Source organism: Panthera pardus, unplaced genomic scaffold (genome assembly GCF_024362965.1).
Source record: "Panthera pardus isolate Hobbes unplaced genomic scaffold, ASM2436296v1 HiC_scaffold_20, whole genome shotgun sequence".
Classification (NCBI taxonomy): domain Eukaryota; kingdom Metazoa; phylum Chordata; class Mammalia; order Carnivora; family Felidae; genus Panthera; species Panthera pardus.
The window spans coordinates 22,945,448-22,958,947 of record NW_026526766.1 but is presented as its reverse complement, the minus strand read 5'-3'; the positions used below and the strand labels follow the sequence as shown (position 1 = coordinate 22,958,947).

The 13,500-nt window shown below is 48.2% G+C and overlaps 1 protein-coding gene across 1 annotated transcript; it reads right to left on the bottom strand.

Moving 5' to 3' along the window:
• Positions 1–7,110: 7,110 nt before the first annotated feature.
• LOC128778588 (spermatogenesis-associated protein 31D1-like) lies at positions 7,111–12,366 on the bottom strand. Its single transcript, XM_053908000.1, has 3 exons — positions 10,008–12,366; positions 9,704–9,803; positions 7,111–9,107 (listed from the first exon to the last, which is right to left on the bottom strand). Exons 1-3 carry the CDS (start codon positions 10,547–10,549, stop codon positions 8,247–8,249), a joined length of 1,503 nt encoding a protein of 500 aa, XP_053763975.1. The 5' UTR covers positions 10,550–12,366; the 3' UTR covers positions 7,111–8,246.
• Positions 12,367–13,500: the final 1,134 nt, after the last annotated feature.

Here is a 13,500-nt window from a genome sequence, read left to right as displayed (position 1 = left end):
TTCCACCTCTTACTACGATAAACATGGTGACGCTTCCCAACACGGAACCAGGACACACAGAGGCATCAATACATCAATACCTGCAATTTAGGGCAATTACCTGAGAGTTTCTGCCTAATAAAAAACATGATATCCGCTTCATGGAGAGACTCACGTCCTGCTATCCCTGATCTTGCAAGGCCGAAAGAAGGTTCTGCCTCTTCCTCTCCATCCAGAACGCCTCCATTGGCTTATACCTGGGGTTCGCCCAAACCATTCCCCCTGGACTCACCGCTAGGTCCAAGCAGCAATTAAAGCTCTTGTGGCTCCTTTGAAAACAACTGGCAGACTGTGAGCATCCTACCAGTTACCAAGGTTTCGCAGGGAATCAGAAATGAGGATTCCTAATTTAGGGTACGAACTTGCATCTCGAAGCCTCACTCTCCTGACTGGTGCAGGCATTTCCAAGGCACTGGCGTCTAGGGGCTGCAAGGCCCACGTGGTCACCATCTGCACCCCCAACCCGTGCAGTAACATCGGCGCTTAACACTACTCAAAACTTCATTTGATCATTCCAGGCCTCAGGACCACCCCTATGAGATATTTTATCTCTGCACCTAGAGATGACGTCTGAGAAAGGCTTCTTGGGCAAGACCAGGCAGCTGGTGTAAAGTGACGTCTTAACATCAGCCAATATCGCCGCTACAGTCCACACTAGGTTCACCCGCGCAAGCCCCATCCAGTGACCTCGGCAAAGGGGGCCCCGCGGCCCAGGCGCAGCCCCACCCCCGGGCGTCAGCACGTTTTCCCAGGCAGCAGCCTCCTGTGGGAGGGAGTCAGGGGTTGCGCGGCCTGAAGGAGCAACCGCCGGGATGGAAATGGCAGACTTTGGGAAGGATCCCTCTGTCAGCGCAGGAGACGAGGTCAACCAGCATCCAGAAACCTTCGTCGAAATCTATCTTGGAGGCAAACAAAACTCTCCTCTTCCAGAAGTGATGGACACAGATTCCAGAAGTCTGAAGTGAGAGGGCTAACCGTTAGACTGCCCAACATGGCCGCCATCGCCAGGGCAAACATCACAACCTCTCGGGGCCGCCCCTGGGGGTGGCTCCCGGGACCGTTCGCCCCTGATATGGCTAGCCCTGAACGTCGCCACGCCTCTGTGCGTGTCCCCAGCAGGACGTGGCCCCGCCCTTGGTGCCGCTCCCTTTGAGCGCGGAACCGCCCCTGCGTGTGACTCCCTGGGCCCTACTCGCCCCGCTGCGTGGCTCTCCGGGACGTCGCCACGCCTCTGCGCCTGTCCTTAAGGGGCTGTGGCCCCGCTCTGGGTGCAGCTCACTTTGGGGGCGGAGCCGCCCCGGAGTGTTACTGGCCTCTGCACGTGGCCCAAGGCCAGACCGACCTCCCCTGGGAAAAGCCTCCCTTTGCTCCTACTTCCCGCCAGAGGTTTTCCAGCTCCGTTGCGTCTGCCAGCCAGACTGTGGTGAGGTACGCATGGTTCGGTCCTCTAAAAAAGTAGATGACTAAGCCAAACATTCCAGCACAGTGGGAAAAGTGTTCTAAATTGGGAAGCGGGGACAGATCCCCGGGGAACCCTTCACAGTATAATAGGAAGGAAAGAGGAAAGAAGGGATGGGGATTCACGTTTTGGTTTTGTTACTCTTTGATATCTGCTAGCGATGAAAAGATCCGGTGACTTCTCATTTCCCTGTGGTGATCCAGCACCCATGCTGGACGAGTGGGGATTGTGGAGAAATTGTAGGCGAGTGAAACCGTTTTGAGCGCTTAGGCAAGAGAATTGACTGAGGAACCGTCCTAGAAGCTCCAGGAAGACAGGGAGCTTTGTTTCCTTCCCCGTGCGCCCCCAATGCTTAGAAGAAAGCCCAGTACACAGTAAACACCGAGGGAAGGAATGGATTGTCTTCAGGCAGTGTTGGAGCTGACCACTGGTATGGAACATTTATGGTGGCATCAGTTACTTTCTTGTATGGTTTTATCCAAGAGGGGTCAGCCCCTTATCGGAAGACGGGTCTAAAAAGGACAGAACTGACTTTGGCAAGGGTGACAGATGAAAGGCAAGTGGGGAAAGCTGTTGAGAGTAGAGCTCTTTAGGTTTGGGATTAAGTAAGTGGTGGACCACGAAGTTTTCCTTGGAGAGGGAAGAAATGAAGAAAAACGCTGTCAGAGGCCCAGGGAGACATATAAAGTGGCTTGTAGTTCCTGCTGAATAGGTTGAAGAATTGGCATACTGAGGGCATAAACTGAAAGAAGAAAACCGGGTGGAATGTCAGACTGCTTTTTCAGGAAGCAGAAGTGTTCCCGGTGATAAGTTCTGGGCTACGGCCACAACTAGACTGGAATGCAGGTAAAGGGCTCTAGGATGAGAAGGGGTAGACAGTGAGAGGACGGATTATGGGATGGTCTGTCCACATGGATGTTGGGGCCTGTGATTGCTGCCACCTCAAGTTCCTGTCCTGGGCTCCATCCCACTTCTGGCCTGTCCCAGGGTCTGTGCAGAATCAGCATTTCCTGCAACTCCCAAGCATTAGTCAGTGGCATAACTCCGGACAAGAAGGCAGAACTGGGGCAGTGAGAGAGAGGGATGTAGCCGATCTGGTTTTGTTTTGACACCCAGCCTTCACTCACCTTCTGGAAATAGTCCCTCTGTTGACCCCAGGGAATTAACCCCATTCTCAGTCTCAGTCCATGTAAAGATGGAGTTGTCTTTCCCAGACGGTCTTATTTTAAGATGGGTGTATAACTCAAGGCTTGGCCAAAAGATGGTTTTATGCTTTTTGGCAGCAGTGACTGGTCGGGGACGGCATGTGACCCAGCTGGAGACAGTAAGGCACAATGGGACTTTTGCAGGGACTATGAGAGAGACAACCCATTTTCAGCTCTACTTAGTGCTTGAAAAGTACACGTGAAGGTACAAAATGACAGACAGAAAGTCAGTCCAGAATATAGTGCCAAGAAACGGATACAAACTGAACCTTGATGGCATCAACTGAGCCCCAACTTGAACCGTCCTGCCTGACGCCAGCCTTACTGCTAGATTTTCTCAGGTACCCGAGTCAACAGATTCTCCTTCTTAAGTCAGTCCCATTGTTTTTGCTGTCATTGACAGCCAAATAATTCCTCACAGTGCAAGGGCACTCTCCAGCCTAGCTCCCTCTTCCCATGCTAGCACTCTAAATATATATTACCTTCTCTGTCCTCCAGATTGCCCTTCTACAAGAGGGGATTAAGAAACCTGTGAAGGATCGTAAATATTAAATGGGAAAATACACATAAAAGCATGTTTTGCAAAATTGAAGTGCAATAAGCATTGCCTAATTTTTCAGAATTAAATTAAATCTTGTTCAAAGCCCCCATGTCAAAGGAAGGCATCCTATATTAGTCATGACTGTCAGTGGGGTTGGTGGGGGAGAATTTTGCTATCAAGCAAATATTCGCTATCAGGCAAGTAAGTATATACCAAAGAGCCTCTGTGATTAAGCCCACCATGGTTGCTACTGGGATGGTCATCATCCAAGCTCATTTGGCCCATTGAAAGGCAGCTGGTTGTAGAGCCTCTATTCCGAGCGCGGGCAATGTGGTGTTTTGTGGCAGCTCCCAAATAATGGGGTTGATGATTCACCGTCTCAGCAAACATCATTTCATCCTTTGAAAGAATTGTCTCGTCTCCTAGAGAACTGCCACACAGAACCCTCTACGTAAGGAACACATCTTTACATCATTATGATCAAGTCGCTGGACCACTGGTACCTTAAGCAACTCTCCTTTAACCCTAGCACTTCTGTCATCCCGTCTCTCCTCTCTCCTGAGGACACTTGGCCAGATTTTCATCTCACTTATAAGAGTCTTGAGAGGACTGTGAGATACGTGCCTCGCAACTTCTCTTTGGGGTCAGAAAACATGAAGGCCGTTTGTGACCCCTGAGAGGAGAAGCCCAGAGCTTCCTGTAAGACTAAAGGGGATGTTAACTTTTTATTCATTTTGGAGTCACCTCTGACAGGGAATAGAGAGGAAGCATTCAATAGTTTGGTCAATTATCCTGCCTCAAATGAAGGTTACCCAAACTTGGAAAGAATCCCTACAGAGGAAAATGACCCACTCTTGTCATTGCCAGCCCAGCCTCCACCCCAGGGGGAAGCACTGCTTCACTTAATTTTTATTTCATGTTCATTTATTTGTGAGAGAGAGAGAGAGAGAGACTGAGCCCAAGCGGGGAAGGGCAGAGAGAAAGGGAGACACAGAATCCTAGGCAGGCTCCAGGTTCTGAGCTGTCCACACAGAGCCTGATGCAGGGCTCAAACTCACGAACCGTAAGATCATGACCTGAGCTGAAGTCAGATGCTCAAGCAATTCAACAGCCCGGGTGCCCCCACTGATACACTTCTTTAATAATCGGTTCTTTCCCTGCTCCCCGACCCCACCTATGAAGGAAGGAATAGATCTTGAGTCGCCTGGGAGAGAAGGAGGCAGCCTCCACAAGTCTCTGAACCTGCCACTTCGCCTGCCTAATGAAGACCGTATGTGCCCTTGGGAGACAGGAAAATACCCTGATTTAGTCTCTGATGCAGGGCCAATGGAAGTCCTAGGGGAAAAGCCTCAAGAGAAGAGCCCCTTCTTGAGGCCTGAGCTCCTTCACTGCGACTGCTGATTGGGACACAGTTCTCAATGTTAATCCCTCTGAAGGCTGCCTCTATGAACTTGATTGCCTTAGGCGGCACCTGACAGCAGAAAAGTTCCCAGTGCCTGAAGCTGGGATCTGGGGTCCCAATGGCCAATCCGTATCAACGTATCAACGTGCCAATCAATTCATGCATTTTGGCAACCCTGACATTAGGTTTGGAGTTAGATTTAAGGTTGTAAAAATTCAGGTAGCCCATTCCCACTGCATTATAAGTCAGTGACAATTCTTGAGGTGCAACACTATATCATGTAAATGATACTCCCCCGGCTTCTCATAACACAGCGATACTTGAGAGTAGGCACAAAGCACATCTTTTTCTGGAAAAATTGATCATCTGTCCAGTCATTTTTCAGCAAATACAATTTCTTGCTTTTTATGACAGTACTGCTTTCCTATAGGAACAAGAATCTGAAGAAGGGGCAGTAGTAATCCTAGAAGCCGAAGAAAAGTATAAGATCATTCATGGATGGTACTACCATATCATTTAGACAGATGACGTCCTGGATGTTCTGAGTATGCAAATTCTGTCTCGTTAACTCATTCAATATTTTCTCAGAATGGAGGCAATGGACACTAGGTGTGACTTGTCATGTGACCCCAGGCCATTAACTCAACCCCTTTAAACCAAGACATCTCCTTTGGTTAGAAGTCCTCAAGTCATAGGTACATGGAAGATATCCCAAGATGGGAGTTACACCCCAAGATGTTCTTAGATCCCAGTGCTAGCTTTCCCATCAATTGGGCGACTCATTCTCTCTGATGTGCTAGGTTGAAGAATCAAATTTGAACTCAGAGATGTGCTATACTAAATATATTAATAATAGGAATTGAGTCTTGCAGCCTGTAGGGTTTGCTTCCTCTCTTGGTTTGTCTATATCTACAGAAGCTGAAGGTTACTTCCTTAGCCCTAAGGCCTGGGAGCTAGGGCAAAGTGGAGAAAGTGGTAGAGATAGGATGAGCCATACTGCACCTAAGCTTTCTTCCCCTCTTAAGTCTGAATGCTGGGGAGTCAGGTGCTTGCAAGTGTTCATTTTACTTTACTTTCAGGATGACCCCACATCAACTTTACCTCTGTATCACCTGTTCTTCCTTCTTTGGATGCTCCAATCTGTTGGATGTTTTGTTACCAGCTGCCATTCCACGTAGCCATTAAACAGCTTTGACCTTGAGGACATGGATATGGATGAGGAGAAGGATCCAGTTGGCACCTTTGGCCCCTTTTGCTTCAGTGGACTGAGTAGGGTGTCCAAGAAGGAACCCTTGCCTTAGGAAGACTCCTAAGATTCCAATGATCCCCACCTCCTGAAGTTTACAATTGTAGGTAATTACCCCTCCCCTTGAGCACTGGTTGACCTTAGTGATTTGTCTCCAACAGAATAAAGGAAAGGTAATGGGATGCCACTTCCATTATTAGTTTATAAAAGATTATAACTTTTGTCTTATTTGCACACTCTCTCCTAGTTTTGATGAAGGAACTTGCTGTGTCAGAGAAACCCACGTGACCAGGAACCAGCGAACTCCCACCCAGGGCCAACAGGGTATTGAGGACCTCAGGCCAACAGGCTTTGAGGCATGCATCTTGCCAACAACTGTAAGTGAATACAGAAGTGGGTCCTTCCCCAGGCACGCCTTCACATGAGAACCTAGCCTCAGCTGACACCTTAATGACAGCCTTTCGAGAGACCCTGAAGCAGAAAATCCAGATAGGCCTAGCCTGAGATTCTGACCCACAAAAATTGTCAGATGATAAATATGTGTTTTTAAGCCACTAAATTTTGGGATATCCATTACACAGCAATTCATAACTAATGCACCTCTAAATTACTGTCACTTTGGTGTAAAATGTATCATGTCTGGGAAAGCAGGCGCCATATAGGAGCACAGCTTCCCTGACAACATCCTGGAGGTGCTGTCTTCATGCTCAAAGACGATCTTGTGTTCTCTCAGGCCAAAATGGTATCCCTGTGCTCTCATAAGCCCTGAGTAGGCTCCGGGAGGTGACGCCTACATGCCATAGTACCTCATCGCACCCTACATCTGTATATATGTCAGGATAGTTTGGGAGCAGATGAACAAACAGGTGGAGCCAAGGTGTAGACTTTAAGGGGTTTTCTCACTTGGTGAAGGCCTGAACGTTTTCAGAGTAAGCCTTTTGTACTTTTTATGAAAACAATTCTACGTCTTAAATACAGGACCCCTGAAAAGGGTCAAATAAAGGGCCCCAGGATAAAACTGAAAAGGCCACTGTCAAGCTTCTTACAAGGGACCAGTATGGATGTAGAAGCCCAAAGAGGAAATCGGTAAGAGCTGAACTCACTTCTTCCTTTCCCAAAGCACAAGTCCCCCCTCCTGTACGCCACCACCCCACAATCCCAGTGCACTACACAGAAACACCCCCACTCTCTATTAGAACAAACGTTTATTGAGGAGGATTAATATTCTTGGTTGTGCTGAAGAAAGATTGTTCTGATCAGAGGATATGTTATTGTGAAAACTGTGAGCTTTCTCAACAAGGACTAAATGATTTCTTTAGGGAAATTTCTTCTCCCTCAAAGTGCTGGAGAAGCATTTTCTGCTTGAATAGAAGAGTCAAATGTCTGAACAGAGTACTTTCATCAGCGGTGAGGGGGGCTGCAAGGACCTGGCATACTTGATGCACACAGGTGGGGCCTAGGTGATGCACGGGCTCCCTGGAGGACAGAGAAGAAGCGAGTTGGCTTGGAGTTAATAGCTGCTTCTTGAAGGCCCCAACTTTCTGGGGAATTCCGGTCCTGTGTCTGTTCTGCCTGACACTTGTAAGACACTCTGTTCGCAGAGACGGCTTCTTGGCTACAGAACTCGATCCTGGCCCGTTTGCCGTGTGGTGTGTCAGAGGAAGCCTGATAGTTGGAGGGATGCCTCTTGTCAGGCCCTGCCTGGGCCTGGAGTTCTTCCTTCTGCTGGCTTAACTCTGAGGCCTCAGATTCATACCTACCTGCCACCTTCACGCCTAGGATCTTCCCAGTGGCAATCATGAGCTCATGAGCTTCAGGAGGCCCAGCACTCACAAGAGCAGTCAGTCACACTTTCAACTGGGTCTCGGTGCTGGCAACTTTCCTGCTTTGTGATTTTTTTCATGACCTTGATCCACTTGATACATCGCCTCATCTTTTTTCTGAAGTACCTCTCGGGAAGAAACTGTTCATTCTGTGACAGAGGTGAGGAAGCACTCTCTAATTTTCTGTCCTCAACACGGTGGCTCTTCTTTCTGGCTACCGATGTCCCTACCCCTGAATCCTCCCTTCTACATTTTCCTGCTTTGGAACCCTGAGGTCTCACTTTCTCTGCACTTTTTCTTTGTGGAAAATTCTTAGGCTGGCACTTACCTAAGACCAGCTTAGAGGGCCAGGACTCCTGCTGCTGCTCCGTGCTGTGTTGTCCTCCAAGTGGACATGCGGCACCTGGGACGCTCCCATATCCCCACTACAGTCACTCTGGGACTGAGTCAGTGAGGCCTTGGACGTCAAGCTGTCGGAAGTAAGGGGCATGCCAGTGGCATCCATGCTTGAGCTTGATTGTGGTCCTCCCTCTACAGTTTCAACTTTAACTCACTAAGGAGCTGTCTTTTAAGGTCTGATAGTTTAGAATCTTGGGGAGCCAGTGTTTTTGGTGAGGGCTGTTCAGTGGTCGGCACAGCTTCTACCTTACTCAAACTGACATTTGTCATTTTGGAGCTTTCCAACTCACTGGTTGTCAAGACTTCACGAGATTGGGATTGAAGAGTACACAGCTCCTCGGTGTTGAATACGCCCCTGGACAAGTTGTGCTTTGCAACATGGTCTAAATTCTTCTGCACCATCACTCTGCCCTGAGCCATTTCAGTTCCATCGCCAGGACTCACATTCTCATCCTTTGGCTCATGTCCAGCTTCAGCTTGCTTTGGGGGTACCTCTGGGCCACATCTGCTGTCTAGTACAGCCGCCCTCTGTCTCACTTGAGCTATGATGCTGTGTGTAAGGGACTGGAAAGTCTGACTTCCATACGCAGCTGTCTGGATACCCTGTGCAAACTCATGGTTGGTGTCAGAGAGTGATGCTTTCAGGGCCCTCTGTCCTTCATTGCCCATAGGTGACATGGCAGGGAGAGAATGATCCAGGGTGGGGACTGAATTTGGTGTTCTCCTCCTGTTGCCATGAAAAGTTTTAGAGCTTCTCTCACGGGGGTTAGAAAACTCAGCTTTGGAATCCACCAGAGAAATATGCATGGCTGAGGAGGGAATGTCTAAATGGGGAAGAGGCCATGTTGTGGCTTCTCTCAACATACAGAATTTTATGGATTCAAGAACCCTGAGTAGTAGACCCCACCTCTGACTCATCCGAAATCTTACTGTATGGGCCTCTAGCAGCCGTCGGGTATCGGGATCGAGAAAGGAAGGCTCCAGAATGGTAATCTGGCAGCAAACCCTACCCACCATTGTCTTTTTTGATTTGTGGTTTCCATTTTAGTCTGGGAACTCCCACACAAAGGCAGTGCATTGTCATCAGCCAGCCATGAACAACACACACCTGTAGGAATCCTACCCGCAGTAATCTACCAAAATTTCTTGTTCAAATGTAATGTAAGGTCAGATTTCATTTGGTTCTGGTCTGTGTCCCTCCTTGAGACATTTAGCAATTCATTCCCTGAGTGACTCCTTGAATGACACACAGTTACTTTTTGCCTCCAAAGAAGCCCTAAGACCCTTCGCTAGGTAGCATTCTGAGACCCTTTGTGGGCTGCCTTCTGGGCTCTTCTCTAGATTTACCCAAGATCCTCATCATGTTCATCCTTAGCTGGAACTCTGTGGGACCCTCTCATGGAAACTTCCTGGGAAACTCGATTCAGTCTCTGCTAGATCCCTTGGCTACTGTGGCCCTGGAGCTCAGAGAATTTTGAGCAAACATGTCTGCTTTTTTGCTGAGACATTTCTGTTCATGTACACTGAGACTCCATCAGTGCTAGAGACTCTAGATTTCTACAGGCTTGCAGGCACCAGCATGGGATTACCTTCCTTGGACCGTGAAACTCCAGTTTCTCCTGGGGTTCACAGGTAATATGGAAATGGCCAGGAATGATGGAGCCTGGTATACTGGCATGGATTGACCGGCTAACCAATGGAAAGTTGGGGGCTTGAGGACAAATGGCTTCAGGAGATCTTGGGAACCCAGGGACTAAACCCCACAAACTTTCCTGGTGCTTCTTCAACACGTGCCATGGCACATGCTAGTTTTCAGTCAAGATAGGAGAGTCTGACTCATTCTTGGATCCTTGGAAAAACACTCCACAGTCCCTATTCTGGGGTGAAGAAGACTATGGTATGATTGGTAGGCGAGGTTGAAGGTGGGCCTGGGGGTTCACCTGAGTGAAAGGTAGCGGCTGGGATTGGGACAAGTTTTGAGGCCAGGGTCGGGAATATAAACCGGGGAGAGGAAGGCGATGGGAATGAGGGTGGAGTAGAACTTCTTGATCCTGCATTTTGACTGCGGAAGCATTACGGCATCCGTTGAATAAGACAAAGTGAGACCCTAGTGGGGAAGTACTAGTAGAAACCAGGAGAGTGGCTACTAAGGACTCACTATGCAAGGAGGGAAGACCCCAGACGAGCTGGCTATATTTCTGATACAAGTTTTCCCCCAAACACTTGAGATCGAGGAGCTGCTGACAAATGCGCAGGTGCTCTGGTTTGCCTTCAACATTCCAGCCAGTTTTGGGGGCTGCGGTGACCTGTACATCGAAGGGCTGCAGTGAATTCACTGAAGATGTCCTTTGGTATTCTGGCCACGTGTGTTTTGAAAATGGTCCCTCTTCTTTTTCTTTCTTCTCCAAAATCTGGAAAGGCATTCTCTTTTTCATTTGTCTCTCTAAGACTGCCTGTATGTTAAGGTCAAGGAAAGAAACTCCATTGGCCTCCTTATGCCTGTTAGCAGGTTCTCCCCAGAGATGGCTTTCTGGTAGATGGAAGTAATCTTGCTCTTGCTGAAAATTAGAGTGTGATAACGCGGGGGGGAAGATGTTCTGTGCATGAGCCTGCCAACAGGAGAATCCGGAAATTGACGAGCTTAAATGACCACTACCTCTGATTGTTTGGGTATAAGTGGACCATCCACCAGGGCTATTTGGAGATGAGTTCTCTGGAACAGGCTTCAAGGAGATTGAAATCGATTTAGATTGAGTCGCAGTTATAGTGCAGTCTGGTGGTGGGGAAACAGACAGGGCTGGTGTGCATGACGAGCAAATGAATCAGTGGGATTCTTTGTCTGGGACAGACGTGGTAAGAGGTTGATGTCTTGGAAATAGGTGGGGTCAAGAGAAAAGATGGTATTCAGAGGTAAAGTGGACTCTGCTTGGGCAATAGGACCCCCTTTCTGAATGTCATGTAGTAGGAGAGGGGTAAAGGCAGTGGGTTGGGGTGTAGAATGGCCCATGGGAATCTGGAACTCAAAGGAGGAAAAGACTCTGGTGGCAGAGAGTGACCTGGTCATGAGGATAAGAAAACCTTAGGTGAGAAAAGGGAGGGGGGTGGTGGGGACGGCTCAGGCAAAAGGGCTGGTTTTAGGTCTCCTGGAGGGACTGCTGTGAAGACAGGGGATGGACAGAATGATGAGTCTGTCACAGGGGCTGTGGCAGCCAAGGGGATCACAGAGAGAGTAGCATCTTCCAGGACCTCCAGGAACAGCAGCCAATTGACCTCAGCAGTTGTACTATTACACACCTCACAGAAGGGGTCTGGACATAACAGTTGACGAAAGTGCATGGTATCATGATGCCGGCACAGGGGGCTGCAGGAGACAGGAGGTACAAAGCTGCAGCCACGGCCAAAACAAACATAGGTGGCTCTGGCAGTTCTGGCAAAAGTAGTGCCACCCCCCATCCCGAAGGCTTTCCCATTCTGACTCTGAGGATTTTCTATCCCATGTCAACCCCAGGCTTCCCTGAAGCCCTAGAAATTCCTAGACTCTGCTAAAAAAGGTGGGGCGGGGGTGTCAGGAAAGAAGGTAATGTTTAGTCACCTTTGCAGAAGAGAAATCACCTTTCTTATCTCCTCAACTTTGTTCTGGCAAGTTCTCCAACCTGGGAAACCAGGAGATTGGTGAAGGTCGAAGCAAGAGATATTATGAGAGGCCGAGTACAGTGTCCTTTAAGAGATACCCTTGGTAGATTGGATTTGGAGAGCCCCAAGAATGAGGATATAAGATCACATAGTCAATGATAATAACAAGACTCACATAGGTGTGTTGTTATATAGTTCACAAAGGACTTTCATATATACTATCCCACGTGATCTTGAAAAAAACTCTATGAGGGACATAGGTCAATGATTACTTTCAAGAGGAATCTGAATAGGAATGATGTCTCCAGTCTTTCACAAAGTCAGGAGACAGAAGTTCTGACTCTTGACAGTCACTTGGCCACCTTGGGCGACACCCATTGACCAGTTCCATCACTGCTTTGTGCTCAGGGATGGGCAGAACAAGGAAAACTGAGAAGGGTCTTAGCCCCTGACTGCCTTTCTCTGACACTTTTCTCTGAGGCCCTTCTTTTGTGTGAGGGAGACTATCTAGCAACTGATGTCCTCAGAGATCATGGACCAGGGGCCCCATGGGAAGGACAGAAAGGGTCACCCTTGGAGAGCTCAGGTGGAATAGGCAGAACCTTACATTTTAGTGTCCCACCTTTCCTCCTCCTCTTGGCTCTGCCCTGATGCTAGAACAAAAATGGAAGAATGAGGAGCTAGGACTCACTTGTCCGTCTCTCTTCTCTCTGGGAAACAGGGAAATTTAATATCCAGGAATGCTATGACTCAATTTTCAGTAATAGAATTTTGTGGTTCCTGCTTTTATCAATTTTTAAAGGTGATGAAATGTTTTCAATATTTGCTACTTTGAAAAACTCAAGGAAGGATTTTGTGTATGAGGTCCACACTTGATAGTCTCAGCCAGAAGTCCTTTGTTCAATGAGGACACAGACACGGAGGCCAGCAGTCACATCTGTGCTCCCTGAGGTACGACCGTGTATTGTGGGACACAGCTCAGAACCCAATCTCTCCTCAGAGGCTTTCAGAGAATCAGCCCAACATGAAGGAAGGCTTGGTCGAGTGAGGCTTGACATGGGATGGAACTCTCGATCGAGTGCGAGTGAGCTTTGTTCTCTTTCACAGATCCCATACTCTCTAAATAACCCAATCCAGGAATACGGAATCACTGTGTTTGGGATTTTACCCAAGACCTGTCACCACATCCAGATAGTTTGTGAGCTTCGAGTGGAAATCTTAGTCATTCCTTAACCTGTAGCCCTGCCAGATCTCTTTTCCTAGAGGAGTGAATGTCTCTTCTTTAAAAATTCCCATTTTAGGTGTCTCTCTGACCCAGCCAAACTCATTTAGAAATGTGGGATGAAGAACAGGAAAGTAAAGAGTTATTCTCTGAAGGACAACTTCTGGTCCCAATTCTCACATTTAAAAAAAAGCCTGGAGTCATCACTTCAGTCTTTGAAAGAAGCAAACTGAGAATCAATGACTTTGCTTGCAGCCATAGTAGGAACCACTACCCTAAATCCTCAGAGAATGTGAATGCACACAATCATAGCTACGATCAGCTTACCTGGGACAGAAACCACTGGAGGCTGGGGATTGCTCTCCTTCTGTGAACACTTGAATAGACACTTTGACAAATTGCTGGAGGATGCATGTGGGCTAGCATGAGGGTAAGAAACTCCTGGCGTCACAATCTAATGGGGGCCCACATATTCCTAAGTTTTATTACCAGGAACCCCACCTGGTTCTCACACTAAAGAGCTATGAAAAC

What these genes read in the sequence shown, in the direction of transcription:
- LOC128778588 (XM_053908000.1), bottom strand. Translation starts at nt 10,549, where the DNA reads ATGAAAAAGAGAATGCCTTTCCAGATTTTGGAGAAGAAAGAAAAAGAA. An exon ending in CGCCTACCAATCATACCATA is followed by an intron (nt 9,804 to 10,007) that starts GTCTTCTTCACC and finishes TCCATTGGTTAG; the next exon opens with CCGGTCAATCCATGCCAGTA. An exon ending in AGTTTCACGGTCCAAGGAAG is followed by an intron (nt 9,108 to 9,703) that starts GTAATCCCATGC and finishes GTTTGCTGCCAG; the next exon opens with ATTACCATTCTGGAGCCTTC.